We start from the raw sequence: 15,801 nt of genomic DNA, 5'->3' as shown, positions 1-15,801 counted from the left end.
TCCCATGAAGTTTACATGTTGGTGATCAATATCAAATCTGATTCTTTCTAGAAATGTCTGTCAGTCCGACTGCTTATGTGTTTGTTTATTTGCATTGACCAAAGGGCATGCCCATCGTACAGCGTAAGCTGAGAACATCATTCGTCATAAACAACAACAACAAAAAACTTCCCATCTGCCATGCCCGCCCAATTGAATATTGAAATTTCATTTTCTTCGAATTTTCTTTTTTTCCGGTTACAGCCGATTAACTTTTTCTTATTTGTTTATATCTGGATTTATCTAAAATTAGCAAAGAGTTGTTTTGTGCAAGGAACTGCATATGAAACAACAATTTAACAATTCTCTCACGGACTAACTACTCTGTATTGATACCTGATTCTGTCACGGACTAACTACTCTATATTGATTCATACCACAACAGTTACATCATTCAATAAGAAACTATAGAACTTGGCCCTTAACTTCTTGGCCCATTTAACGGCTATAAGTAATTATTAACCAATAACGTACGCAATCCATATACTTACAACTTCATCCTAATATTGAGCTGTTCTAGTAGCGGACGATACGCTTAGGTTAGGCAGTTAATAAATTGTTTGCAATATAGCTTTGACCCGAAAATGAAGGCATGAAATAAGTAGATCGGTCATTGGTGATAATCACAATTTTTCGATCAAACATCGTTCTCATCAAATTCGTATTCGTCCGAACTACTTACAGCGCAGTTTGAGCGAAACTTGAAACTTCCTACATTAAAGATCGCTTTATCTCAAAAGCCGAATCGGAACGGCGCATGCACGTAAGCCGAATCGCGAAAGCTTGTATTAACAGTAAAATCGATATGCAGCTCAACGGATCTAGCGATAAGTAAAAAGAAGTAAAGTAAAAATTTACTAACATGATCAAGTCAGCAATCGGGCCGTCATCAATCGAAACTGTGCCCACAAACATTGGAAGGAAGTGCGCGGTAAATACAATGGCAAGCGCCCCTACCGGAGAACACTTTGGGCAGTAACTCTTAAAAAAATGAGGCGTAACCGTAAGTCTCAATGGCTAGCATCAAGTCCGTCATGCAAGACGCTCTCTTTGAGGATAAATTTGGACAGAGCGGCGCAACAATCGATGCAAGCGAAAAATACTTTAACGAAAACCGATAAGCGATGCTTCGGGCAGAGGATGAAGTCTGGCCATTGAAGTCAAGCGTACGCGTCCTTCTCTAAGCGTCTGATCCCTGTAACACTAAATTAGGAAAACTGGACGCTTTCGAAGTACAATTAGAAAAACAAGACGCCACATACTACAGAGCTAACGGAGAAATCGTCTTGAAAAGGAAAGCAGAAGATGAAGATATGGATGAGTGCAGTATGCTGGTGTACTTTTTTCAAGGAACGACATATGCGAATAGGACACTGAACCGCGCAATTTACAGGAGTTTGCAGCTTAGAGTGAAGACATTGGTGCAACGGTTAATCTCCCTCTTATTTAAAACAGCTGTATATCAACCTGAGATGATGGGTATCCAAAATTCGCCATACATAGTAAAGAATTCATTCGTGATTGGCTTTGCTTATTTCCCACTGAAATCTCTTTACTTTTCATTTTCCTTCTGTGCTTATATAAATTTCTTTGGAAAATCTCAAAGCATACAATTTTTGTAATAGCAACAATTTGTGCTTTTTACAAAATATTTATGATGCCATTTCTGTTGCTGTCACATATGTCAGGACGTGTGTTCGTACGCCTATATTGCAAGGAAAAAAATCCTTTCGCAGTAACGCATTAAATATTTATAAAACTCAGCACTTTTTCCATCTAAAACACTGACTAACCTTCTATGGCTGTCTTCAGAAAAAAAAAAAAACAACAAAAAAAAAAGTGAAAGATAAAGGGAAGAGAAAGAGAGGCAAGAAGTGCTGCTTGCATCTATTTCAATCGTTAACAGTCGCAAGAAGTTTAAAGAAGATTTCGTTTCTCATTTAATTTGCTTTAAAGTAAAAAGTAAAGAAAAAACATTTTTCCAAGCAAAACTGTTCGACACTTAACTATTCCATTACCTTGTTCGACGCTATGTTGATCGAAAGGAATTTTCCAACATCGAGTTTTATTAAATAAAACGCCCATTTTCAAGTGAATTGTACAATGCGTTCAGTGCAACGGTTTTCTAATTAAAGACAGTTAGAGTTATTCCACTCAATCTGTTCGATTCACTTAACCTGTCTTTGTTTTGCAGCCTTTCACTAGAGCTCACATTATTTTCGACAGCAATGTAAATTTTCCCATGAATTTTGATTTTTAATAGCGTTGCGTGTTATTGATTTGATCTATCGGACTGAAAAATGTTGTTGCCCTTAAACGTGCCCATTGGATTTTTTTGTTTGGCTTTTCCCTCTAGCAGTTCTTCTGCATTGAACTTGTGCTTCTCAGTTAAAAGTTTGTGTAGTTATATCATGCACCACTTGGGGTACAAGGATATACGATGTTAGTGCGGAAGTACGCAACACTAAGAAGGACTTGAGATTGACCCACCTTCTACTATACCGATCGAAGCAGAAGCGAGCACTTTCTGAATCGATCTAAACTTGTCTAAACTCGTACGTCTTGTTTTCTTGTGTTCAGGCTGTAATTTTAGAAATATTTTGAGAAAATTTGGTACACCGACGTGTTTTGGCCCAAAAACAAAAGCTACTCAAAATGGCTTGGATCGGACTGCTTTTTCAGTCACTTCTCCTATAAAGTCTTTTTTTCAAAACTCGTTATTTGAATAACTGTAGCATGGGACGTTCGAACATTACTACATTTGTTCAACAAGCCGAAAGCCGAAGTTCTTCAGAGTTCGTGCAAGGGGACATCATGAAATTCTTATGATGTTGCCCCTTTTTTTTTTTACTTAAAGCGACCTGTGGTTAGTCTCACGGGCTATAAATGTTCCCCATGTTATGCATACAAAGTTTGCCGCAATTACACTGGCTTCAGGACGTCTAAGCGTACTTTCGGCCCGCCATTACTCTCATTAATAGAAATCTTATTTAGTAGCCGTAAAATATGAGAGACAATTAACGTCGTGTTGTAAAAATCCGATGAAATTATAATCAATTTTTCAGAAAACTTGCACAGAAATACTGTAACCCTCTCGGCAAAAATTATACGGTTGTATGAATTATTTTGAAATTTCAAATTTCGTTTTAATTCGTTTCGTATTAATGAAATTTATTTATTGAAAGCAAACAAGAAGGTTAACTAGCGGTTTAAATTTTGCAATTATAAAGAAAATCATCGATGAAGTGCAAAATAAAAGTTGGACACAATCTGTTTTGCTAAAACATTTAAAGTAAAGTAATAAGCAAACTTAGATCTAAGTGAGCTTAAACTATAGCAATAAAGCAAAGAATGTCAAGCAGAAGCAAGCAGCAAAGATAAAATAAAGTAACGGTAAACGGTAAGCGGTTTAAAATATTAAAAGCGAACTATTATGTAATTAGTTACTTACCACGTATGGTCTACCCATACTTAGATTCGAACCCATGAATATCGATTTTGCAGTCGCCCGTCTTATCCGCCCCTCTATGCTGTATTAAAAAGGTACCTTTTTTAGAAGCCTTGATAATGTGCATCAAAGGTTGCATTTTATGAGCTCTGACTCCACAGTCCCCGTAGATAAACCATTTTCTGATATTGGGAGGATTTTCGTAAAAGTCGGAAGCATAGGCTTCTGCTTCTACGTCATTTTTTCGTTCCTAATCATTTTATAATGATTAACAGAGTTTTTCAGATGCAAGTCAATATAAAGTTTAGAAAAAGTTGCAATGCATTTGGACGATGATAAATCCCGTTTCCGTCGTTTTGCAAAAAGTGCGATTTTAAACTGATGAAATGATGACAGAGAGCTAAAAAGTGATCTCTCATGATTCGTCGTTAATTATAATAATTGTATAATAATAGGCAAACTACAATGAAAGAGATTGTTGTTGTAGGCTAAATTGTGACATTGAATGTTGTTTCAATCGCATTAGGCCACCTAAAGCAATTCGGTCATATTTCGGCGCTCTTTGCATAGGCTTTTTTTGTCTCACAAACTGAACCACCAGCTATGACTGGTACAGATTGTAAATGGATACTGGAAAGCTCTGCCTAGTTTACCACAAGATTTTAGTTTAACATAAGATTTTACAAACTTTTCGTTGTTTCAATTATGTTCTTATGTGTTTACCCAAGTAGATTGGTTGTACATACTCTGTCAGCTTCATTTGCATAGCTTTTTAAGTACTTTTGACTTGAAAATTTTATAATTGTTCTTATGTGAACATTGATGGAAATGTTTGTAATCAAATTGAAATAATTGCATATCAATAAATAAATGGGTACCGCACACGAGGATTACAACAACGCCACATCGCAACGCATTCAATAGATACTAGACTATGTTCATATATCGCTTCCTCTGATTTCCTAATACGCTTAGCTAAAAGTACCTATGACTGGTTAATTTTCTTAGTTAGATGTATAGATTTTCTAGCCATTACAGATAGATAGACACCTTTCCCAGTGGCCTAAACTCATTTCTAAAGTTGATTTGGAGGATAGAATTAAAAATACCCATATACCAAGTTTGTCGAGTTCTATTTCAATTTATAGGAATGGAATGGACGGACGGGTTGACATGTTATTATTGATAAGTGAATGAATCTTTGGTTATTTCGGAGGAATCTCTTAAGATGTTCACTTATTATGGAAAAGTTTTTAGAGAGACTTCTGATCGAAGCGTTGGAGACTGGACGGCTAACCAAGGGAAATCTTATTTGCTTTCTATTTAAGGGAATTCTTAAGAAGTATAGAATCTCAAGAACAAAGAGATGAATGAAAACGTTTTGTTATTGATTGCTTGAATAATTTGGTAATTAGTTGTCTCCAAAAACTTCTCAAGATGTTTACTTAACATATGATCGTGTGGTTTAAGAAAGTCTTGTGAACTATGGCTAACGGGAGAAGACTTCGCTTACTTCCTAAAAAAGAGTTCAAAATAGAGACTAATAGGCAGTGTATTCAGAAAAAAAAAAAAAAAAAAAACAAAACCCCTCTGTCAATATTTTTTCTTCTTCGCTAGTAACTAAGAAAAGCATTTTGTTTTCCTATTTGCAGGAAATAGCAGCGATTCTTATCAGCTTCGATAAGCACAACGAATGGCAATCGAAAGAAGTGAAAACAAGGTAAGTGTTTCTAGACTTTGTTATATTACGATATGTTTATGGATTTAGAAGAAGAAGAAGAAGAAGTAGAAGAAGAGACATCGTTATATGATTGCTTTTTCGTGTTAAAGGCCGAAAAGCGGTTCATTGCTGTTGTATTCGCGTAAAAAGGTTCGTTATCGACGCGATGGCTACTGTTGGAAGAAACGTAAAGATGGCAAAACGACACGAGAAGATCATATGAAACTTAAGGTGCAAGGCACAGAGGTGAGTTGTTGTTTGCTTAGTTTTTCATTCTTCTAAGGAATAAATGCAGAGCGCAATAATAAATGCTTGCCTGCGTAACTAAATAATTATGGAAAAGCAGGACATTTTTTAAAAAATATGTAAAATATTTATGTCTTGAAATAATTCTTATTCTGCCATCATATACTTAAGTGTTTGCTTAAAAGCCGGGGCAAATTAGTTCTATTCATTAAAATTTTCTTTTATAATTAATTTACGACTTAATGTGTGGATGTACATATATACATATAGGGATTACGACGAAAACAAAAAATAAAGAGGAAAAAGAAAGGCGTAAAGCCAAGCAAAGAGTAGGGGAAGATTTTCGTAAACGAAATCTTTTTTATTTTTTTTCTTTTTTTTTGATAACAGTTTCAAGTGCAATCATACACACGGACGAGGACGCGGACGCGGACAAACAAATACATGTTTAAATATGTTTATCTGGTGCCCCTTTTCTAATTTTCTTATTTGTTTTGTTTTCATGTGTGTTTTTCATTTCTCGCTTTTTGGGGAAATGCCATGAATTATGATTTCCTAACGGAAACATAGCAAATTACTTGAGTCGGTCGCAATCTCTGCTCTTTTTGTTTTTTTTTTTTTTGTTATTATTTTCTTTATTATAGGTTTTTTCTTTACATTTTTGCTTTCATTCGACCCGTGCTTTTTTTTTCACAGAAGAAATACACACAAAACAAAAAAACAAAGAAAAAATTTGTGTAATTTCACGCCAATTTTTTTGTTTTCGCTTAACATCTTTGCCTTTTAAATGTTTTTCTCTTTTTATAACAATTACGATCGAACGACAAGGGTATGCTAGGTTCGCCATTTCATTCGTAGCGCACACACATCAGCATCGATAGATAACCTAGAACATGTAAATTCTCGTTTAGGGTAAGGGCTAGAAACTTCGGGTATCCATCCGGCTGTTCTTGTACTGTTGAAACCGCTCAACTAACAAAAGTCAAATTCAAGATACACAAGCGATTGAGAAACTGCACGTCCATACGTCCTTTCACTGTTGAGATCTGCAAAATTTAAATTTGATCGGCGCAAGAGACAGAGTACATCCAACCGTCTGCTTATTGTTGAGATCTAAATCAGATCAGCACAAGGGATAGAAAACCGGTATGTTCATCTGTCCGTTGATCATTTCAAGCTTTAAAGCGACAGAAATGACGATAGAAAACTAACTCTGATAGGTACGCTTTTAGCTCAGTTTGATAATCTGAAAGTGAGCGCGTTCGACTTGTTACCGCCTTTGCGCTAGCTTATAAAATGTACTAATTAAAAATTTGCACAACGCTTTTTGATGGCTTCAATAAGTCCTGTGATAATTTTCGGGGCAGTTTAGAAGATATCGAAAAGTCTCTTATGCAAAGACATTGTGCTTTTATTTATCATTACTAGCATCTAGAAAGTGTAATATTCTTGTCGTACTATCTGCGAGACGAGATACGTAATCTAAAACTAAAGGAACTCTAAGTCTAATTCTACGCTGTGTGTATGTGGTGTATATAAAATTCCGACTTGATTTAACCAAGGCGAATAGTCTTTAGAATTCTCGTAATCGTGAGAATTTGGATAGAAACCTAATAATAAACAATAATCGACACAGATCAAGTTTAAAGGTGCGTATGACTTGCACGTAACGTTAGGAGTAAGGAAAAATGGAAATATCAAAAAGTTGCCTGCTTGTCTTCTATCAATCCAGAGTTTGTAAATATACTTTTCGGAGCTCCCTTAAAGCTCGAGAGGAAAATATGCGCTATTGGCTATTATTAACTTGTTAAGATGAAACGAAGAGTAACGCCTGTCTTGGCTGAAACTTTCTCACTATAAGAGCTAGGGGGTACCCTATTGGGTCCTTTAAAGCGAATAGTGCGTATGTTCACATTTCTGTCTAATAAAATTAAAAGTCCATCCTTCCGGTCCTTTGTTCTTGGAAAATTCCTGCTTGCAAATCAATTGCACTTTAGCGTACATGTCATCTTTCGATCGCCACAAATCCAAGAAAAAATTACCTATGATCCTTACGGAGTGTTTTTGTTAGGAATTTTATATATTTACCAAAGCTAGTAGGTGCACGCGATTCGCCTCGAACTGAACAAAAATTTGTATTTGTTTTATTTGTTGTTGTTATTTATTTTGCCAACCTTTTTTGTTTAGTGCGTGTCTCTAAATGATATTTGTATGTATGTTAACTATATTAGAAGATTTATGTTTTATTTGAAGACGGAAATGTTAAGACAACAACGCGTCTGTCTAATGTCTGGAAGTCTTTTACGCGATAACTAATATTCATACGATTCACTCTCTCCCCCTCCTTTCTCTCCCACTTCCCTACCGAGTATGCAACTTAAATTTCATGTGGCGTTTGTCTAAGTGTGTTTGCAGTTGAATTAGATTAACAGTCAGCGGTATATCAGCATTAAAAAAAAAGATATATATATATATATACATTGTTATCACAGTACATTGTATGCACAGTTTCCCTCCTATTCAGTTTTTCAATGAAAACATATTTTGGCATTAAATTGTTTTCAACTCGTTCGCTCTCTCGCTTAACTCAATCCATCTCTTGAGATTGTTTAGGAAGGGGAGGTTGGTTTTTTTCTTTCTTTCGTTCTCTTGTCAGCCTTAAACTAATTTCATTAAAGCGATTTTATAGATTTGTTTTCTTCAATAATATTCTTTATATGTTTATTTGTTTTTTTTCTTCCTTCCGCATGGCCGCCAGTGCATTTACGGTTGTTATGTACACTCTGCGATTTTGCCCACATTTCATCGCAGATGTTATTGGTTGTTACAGGTAATATTACGATATTACGATGTCTTCATATCTAAGCTTAACATATAACTTAACTATTTTTATGCCTGCATGCTTGTTGATGCTGCTTATAATGCTTAATAATATCTTTGATTTTCTTCTCTCTAGAATCCTGATATTGTTTTGGTTCACTATTTAAATGTTCCCTATCCTGATGATAATAAAATGGCTGTTATAGCACCCAGCATAAGTTTATGGGGCGATAAGAAGGAGTGGACTAAAGAAGAGCTGGTCAGTCAACTGAAACCTATGCGTAAGTCACTTAACTTAAAAGTCAATTACGTTGTTTTTTGTAGCCCACACTGAAGAAAAGATCAGCTATTCCGAGGATATTATGCCAGAAAACGGCTCGAATACTATCAAAATATATTTCTGTCCATCCGTCTGTATAATGGCTGTGCTAATCATTCTTCTTATTGAAAAAGGAGAGCTATCTGCTTCAAATTTGGCAGAGACATACGAAAGTCTTGCACGCAGATTGGTCGGTCCACCTGAGACAGCCTCTGTTTTAGAAAAGTAAAAAAGACTTGATTTTTCTCTCGTTACTTATACACCACGACAAGTACGTGGCTAAAAATTGTCATTAATATTCTATGAGTAATCTTGTAGTACCCGTAAAAAAACAGGAACAGTCGGCTGCACGTATTCAATATTAGCAATATTGAAATTCCATTCTTTTGATAAAAGGTCCGAGAAAGAAACTTCAAACACTATATGACGTGTTCATATTATTCATCGCTATCGAACATGAACAGTTCTAGACATGTTTGTCAGTCAGTCTGGCCGCCCACCTATCTGTTAACTGAAAATATAGCTTTTCCTTTTTTTAGAGATTTTTTTTAGACTAACGGTGATGCGCATAAAAGATTCAGTGGCAGCTTTTTTTTTTATCCTAATGGCTATAATATCAAATTTAAGGTCTTTTCAAAGTGTCATTCACCGACTAAATGACTTTTCAAAATCGATTAATTAATTTTTATAATTATAAAACAACGATATGGTGACTTCTCTGACATCGCGGGAAAGGCGAGCCTAATTTGTTTCTTTTTGTTTTCCTTATTCCATAGTATCAACAGTGACATCAGATGACGAATCGGATTCGGGAAATGATATTGAAATATCGGTAAGTGAAAAGTTTTTTTTTTGTTTTTCTTTTATACTAATGTTCAAATATTTGCTTCTCAACTAAAACTCGCTAGACCGCAGAGACTGTCGAATCGATTGTTTGTCAACTAATGGAAAAACAACGTTTATCACGGCAGGCGGCTTTGGTTAAACAATTAGATTGCGGTTGTGGGGGTGCTTCGTGTGCTGATGGCAAGACTTGTTCACATCCGGTAATACGTAAGCCTAGTTTAGTGAAATCAAGTACTGAAAAACGTATAACACCAACAATGTCAACTGACAGTTGCGCTTACAATACAGGGTCAGCACCAAATGTTGTAATAGGTCCTAAGGTTAGTATAAAGTAATTTTTCGAGAGAGCAATTGTTTAAAACTTTCTTGGTTTTATAAATATGTTCACTTAAAAAGTTGTATTCGAGATGGTCAGAGCGAAGATCTGCCCGTGAAGCCTCCAGTATGGAAGGTCAGCAATATTCTCATTATCATCAACAGCATAACCACAATCAAATGCAACAGTTGGCTCAAGAATCTGCCATCAAATTTCAAATAATACCGCCAAACAACGAGCAACAACATCAGCAAAATTTTAGGCATTATTATAATAATAATAATAATAATAATAATAATAATAACAGTAGTAATACAAACACTAATAACAACAACGCAACAAATTCATCGTCTCATCAATTTATAACCACAAGAAACAATATTCTTGTCCAGCATCAACAACAGCAGCAACAACAGCATCAGCAAATGTCAGTGAATCAATCAAATTTCAATCAGTTACACAATAAGAGTAACAGCAGCAGTAATAGCAATAATCATAATAACCACAATAATAATAACAGCAACAACAATAATAATAATTCTCAACAACATGTAAATTTACAACGATTTAATAGTAATAATAATGTCAACACTGGTAATAATAATATTTCACAGCAACAACAACAACAACAACAATTGCAACAAAATTTTCAAATTGCCAAGACAACCATAACTGCAATGGACAGCGGTAATGGCAATGTTATTGATAGTAATGGTGCTGGTGGTGGTGGGTCCAACAACAATAATAATACTTATATCAGTAATAATAGCACATCCTCTACACCCATTATGAATGACGTTGATTTGTTGAGTACACAAAACCACAATACGACAAAAACAACATCATCAACAACATATTCAAATTCTAATAAAATTAACCACAACACAAACGTCAGTAATAACGACTCGAAGTTTGATACGAATGATGAGGCTATTGCTGTTGCTACTGGTGTAGCAGTAACCTTACAAAATGATGCAAATATCATAAACAATAATATCAACAGCAACGCGCACTTTCTCAAGAATGCTGTAAGATGAACGACCACCAGCAACAGTTATTGCCATCAGTGTCCTCATCGAGCTCTTCAACGGTCGAACCAATGTGCATGTCACCCGAACACGAACTCTCACCATCCCAGAAATACATGCATCATCTGCAACCGCACGTTCAACAAACCAACTCAACATCTTCATCATCAGATTCAATATCCGAAACTCTATCTACGTCTTCGTCATCTTCATCGTCATCATCGTCACAATCGTACATCGATTTAAATCAAAAGTCTGGCAATTCTCCATGCATAACGTCCCAGGCAAATAGTGCCGAGAATGCAAAAAACTCCATTAAAATGAATGGTCATGAAATTATTGAATCGGTGAAGGTAAGCAAAGATCTTTAGCAAACGAAAATTCTCGGTGCTCGATGCTCACATGCTTCTAAACGTACCGGAATCGCTTAACTTTTTCTGCTAATCAATTACAATATGCTCCACGCAATAGTAGATCTTTTCGATTATGCCCTACAGCTCTCGTTTTATGGAGCAAACTAAGTTTAGTGCGGATATAAACAATACCCGTCTAGAACGTTTTGAAGTACGTCGACACTTATTTATACCAAGTGAGTCAGAATAGTCGTTCGAATCGACTTGAACATGTTTGCCCATTTCTGCTATATGTCCATCCAGTGTCCGTTCGTACAGACATATTTTCAACCTACAGATCGTAAATTTCAAGATCCTTCGATCACTTGGATCGGAACATTTTTACGGGCCCTGCTTTTAAAATGTCTCACTTTGTCAAGTCGTTATAAAAACAAAATTTTAGTCGAATGGTTGATGCGGTGAATGGAATGCTTCACAATTGCGATATGATTAGACGTGGCTTACACTTAAATATCAATCGGAAAACCTCATTATCGTCCACATCGACCATCTTCTTTAACACTGAAAAAGGTCTGAACGCTTACAAATTGTCCCATAATTGGTTTTATAAGCATTCAAAGGGGAACCAAGGAATTATTATAGTGCAAGCAGGTATTTATCTCAAGAAGACCTTACCTTCATCAGACTGATGAATGTTGATAATCACATCGCATTGTATTACTGGTTTAATACTTCAGAAGGTAGGGACTTATGTCAGTGACACATGTCGCTATTCTGTGTGCCATTGGAAGCATTAACACAAAAACTTGTCAAGAACCAAGTATTCATGTCAAACTCTCTAAAAACACAATATATATAATGCGATAGGTAACTGATATCACTAATAATTAGCGTTTCTCTTACAATCAAATATCGTACGCAATGTATTAGCGGATATCAAAGAATTCGACGCAAACCAAATAATTTCATCACTTACATAATTTCTTTCTTATTGGGCCTCCACGCTATTGAATGAGCGACTCTCCAGCATATACTTAATAGAAACTTGTTATGCAATATAGAGAAGAAGAATTTCGATAATTCATTTCCGCTAAAACGCGGGAGGTAGAGTAATTTTGAAAGACGTTTGCAAGAGATTTCTTGACATGAGATTGTTTTTCTTCTCCGAACCTACTTCGGCTTCTTACGGATAAAGTGTTGCAAAATTTGATTGCAACAACTGTAACAGAGCACCCGTAAGGTGAGACCAGATTATAAGTGAGAATATTTTAAAAGAGGTTCAACCCCCCAACATTTTTATATCTATCAACGAGGGTTTGAGAGAGTATGTTGATTCTGACAAATCGTTTGCAGCGCCCCGGAGTAAGCTTTCACAGATTTTATAAAGTGTTCGTCTGTCCGTCTATCTGCCCGTCTATCTGTCCGCCCATCCGTCGGCTTAGCTGCTTGTGGCCAACGTCCTCCAATTCAAATTTGACAAAATCATTGCGAGCTCTTGCCAAGAGACTGGTATTGAAAACGGGGGAAAGAAGTAAAAGGACGCACTCGCAGTACGATATAAGTTGTGGGCATCCCTATTTCCAAAAGTGAAGATTTCATTACCCATAAACTGCAGCAAATAATACAAAGGTACCAATTTCCACGTATATTCTGTGAGTGACGCTGTATTAGAAAAAGTCGGCCATGAGTACCCAATATTACAAAATATCGAAATTTCATTTGATTTGGAACCGGGTAGACTAGTGGGTAACAATCGCCACTATTAAGTCAGCTTACTTCGCCGATCCAAATCGCTATGCGATGGAGTTTAGGGTACTTTCATAAAGAGAGACACCAGAGGATTCTTACTAAGTAAGAGGCGTCATAGGCAAGTGGATAAAAATTGCATTTACCAAGTTGATGTTCGCGGGTTTAAAACTCAATGCGGTAGACCATGCCTGGTGTTCCGTAGGGAAAGACAAAAATACTAACGATTGGGCATACATCGACTAGGCTGCGGCCACTTTCTGACTGTCACCGTTGTTTTCTTTTTAATTTTTTGTGTGACGAATATGAAGATTTCGGACACAGCTCTTATTAGTTTCTGGTATCACTTGTTTAGCAGCTCCTCGCGGTACATTTTAATAAATATACTTTATTCTGCTTTGTAGATCACTTTTAATGTTATCCTTATACACTACCTTTGCCTTTCAATTTATATTTTAGATGACTTCTGACAATGAGCTGACACTTATTACTTCCACTAATAACAATAATCACAACAACAACAAAATAACAACAAACATTCATTCTTCAAATGGTTGTGCAACATTAGATTCTTCCAATTCCGATAAAACTCAAAATAATCAAAAATGTAAAACCAACAGTAATAATAGTATAAATAACAACAAAAACAGCAACAGCAACAGCAACAACAACAACCACAGTAACAATTCTGTAATAAATACTAGTACAAACGAAAATGCTCAGCAACGTATGAACACAATAACAACGACACTAAATTACGACCAGCATCGGATGAAAACCTCAGACTTGGCCGATAGTTTGGGATTTTTTAATGAGACTTTGGACTTATCTCAGGAGGATATACAACGTACGCTAACCGCTAACATGCCCGCAAACGATCGTAATTTATTGAATAGCATTGATTTCATTAGCAATGATTGCAATGTTACAACAGCAACAATAAATAATCAAACGAGAGATCGACGGCTTGACGGCAGCTTGCCAACGACTGGTATCGTAGACACGGAAAGTGACGTTACTGATAATGTGTTTGTCAATTTGAACGCTTTCGATATGTTAGTAGAATTTCCGGAATTAGACTTAGACGACAAGCAAGCATTGTCTAATACCGCTTTAGAGCAAGCGAATAATTTGGTTCACGGCAACAGTCCCAACAGTAACAGTAACAACACAACAGTAGTAAATAATGAGAGATCATTGCGCGACTTGCAACAACTAACGCAGTATTCCCATAATGCGATTGTTAGTGTTACTGACGTCCAAGCTGATAAAAAACTGTTGACAATTTGCGATTTTAGCCCAGAATGGTCTTACCCGGAGGGCGGCATTAAAGTTCTAGTGGCCGGTCCTTGGTCTGCTAGCAATAACTACACTGTACTGTTTGATGGCCAACCAGTGCCTACAGTTATGATACAAGAAGGCGTTCTAAGATGTTATTGCCCGGCCCACGAGGTTGGCTACGCTACGATGCAAGTATCGTGTGAGGGCTTCATTGTATCCAATTCAGTAATGTTCGAATACAAAATGTCGGTTTGCCATGAGGCTCCGTTTGATACCAGCACAAATGATTGCTTGTACAAATTCGCTTTATATCATCGTTTATCTACTATCGAGGAAGTGATGCAAACCAAAAACGAGGCTAATAAATCCCTTCGCCAGTTGTTCTCGTTAAAAGATAATTTGGAGGAGAAGTTGGTCGGATATTGTCATCAGTTAATGAAAATGATTTGGCCAAATAGTGCCAGCGCAACGCAGACACGCCTGGGTAATGTAGCCGCTAGTTACAAGGGCATGACTTTGTTACATTTAGCAGCCGCTTTGGGCTACAATAAGCTACTCTGCGCGTTATTAAGCTGGCGCAACGAAAATCCTCACATTATTTTGGAAACTGAAATTGACGCCTTTAGTCAAGATGGTTACGGTTACACGCCATTGGTAACAACTCTTAATGCAACAAAATAATTAGTTTTTATAATAATAGCATTCTTTTCCCCTTATTTCTCACTTTGTAGACTTGGGCCTGTTCGCGCGGCTATTTGGAGACGGCCATCACGTTGTACAAGTGGAATCAAAATGCTTTGAAAATTAAAAATCATATACAGCAAACACCGCTAGAAGTTGCTCACTTGAAAGGGTAGGCATTGCAAAAAAATAGTTCTCTGATTTCCTTTCTCATTTCTCTTTCTTCATATGCAGCCATAAACAAATTGCAATAGAACTACAAAGACTGGAACAAGAACGCCAACGCAAAAATGGACGCGGTTCTCTAAACAACTTGTCATTAAATCTGAACAAATATTCGGTAAGTAGGACTTTTTTAGATTTGTACGAAAAACGCAATGACACATAACCTTTAACTTTTTTAGCTAAACAACGATGAAAGTGAAGATAATAGTTCTTCATTTTCGCTATTTGAAAATATGGATTTGCAACGTAGTCACGATGGAGTGTTCTTAAGACCGATAGCAATGACAAGGTAATAAGAAATAAAATGTAGGAAAGAAAAATATCTTCGCCTTGCAGCGAATCTTCGAAATCCATCACCTGGACCAACCATATATAAGATTAGCTTGGCTTAGCTTAACTTGTCAATTACGACTTAGGTTTAGCTCTCTCTCCATTAAAAGTCACTTACATGTATAATGTTGGAAATTCGTGCTGATCGTGCTTTAATAATCCATTTTCATTGATCTTTGGCGTGTGGCAGTTATTTTCTGCGTCTTTGCTACGCAAATATTGTTTTCAACATTTAATGTTAATTCCGTTTAGATTAATTAAAGAATTTCCGGTCACCTTAAAATTGAACGCACGATGGGTCACTTTGCTCACTTTTTGTGCCGTACACCAGCTGTGGTCCAAAAGCCAATATTACGTTCTCGTCGATGCTTGAAACACTAAGGAGGACTTGAGATAGACTCAC

At 36.4% G+C, this 15,801-nt stretch overlaps 1 protein-coding gene across 1 annotated transcript in view; it reads left to right on the top strand.

The window, feature by feature from the left end:
- Positions 1 to 15,801, top strand: part of LOC119639810 — a 92,323-nt gene that overhangs the window by 71,515 nt on the left and 5,007 nt on the right. Inside the window, exons 5-16 of the mRNA XM_038037485.1 lie at positions 5,140 to 5,207; positions 5,318 to 5,453; positions 8,212 to 8,283; positions 8,410 to 8,554; positions 9,369 to 9,424; positions 9,501 to 9,758; positions 9,835 to 10,761; positions 10,803 to 11,135; positions 13,341 to 14,816; positions 14,894 to 15,015; positions 15,078 to 15,183; positions 15,248 to 15,357. Of these exons, the coding sequence (XP_037893413.1) occupies positions 5,140 to 5,207; positions 5,318 to 5,453; positions 8,212 to 8,283; positions 8,410 to 8,554; positions 9,369 to 9,424; positions 9,501 to 9,758; positions 9,835 to 10,761; positions 10,803 to 11,135; positions 13,341 to 14,816; positions 14,894 to 15,015; positions 15,078 to 15,183; positions 15,248 to 15,357 (3,809 nt within the window). The remainder of the gene's footprint in view (positions 1 to 5,139; positions 5,208 to 5,317; positions 5,454 to 8,211; positions 8,284 to 8,409; positions 8,555 to 9,368; positions 9,425 to 9,500; positions 9,759 to 9,834; positions 10,762 to 10,802; positions 11,136 to 13,340; positions 14,817 to 14,893; positions 15,016 to 15,077; positions 15,184 to 15,247; positions 15,358 to 15,801) is intronic.

This window comes from Glossina fuscipes, unplaced genomic scaffold (assembly GCF_014805625.2).
Source record: "Glossina fuscipes isolate IAEA_lab_2018 unplaced genomic scaffold, Yale_Gfus_2 113, whole genome shotgun sequence".
NCBI classification, from domain to species: domain Eukaryota; kingdom Metazoa; phylum Arthropoda; class Insecta; order Diptera; family Glossinidae; genus Glossina; species Glossina fuscipes.
The sequence above is the reverse complement of the archived record's forward strand: the minus strand, read 5'-3'. Positions and strand labels throughout refer to the sequence as shown.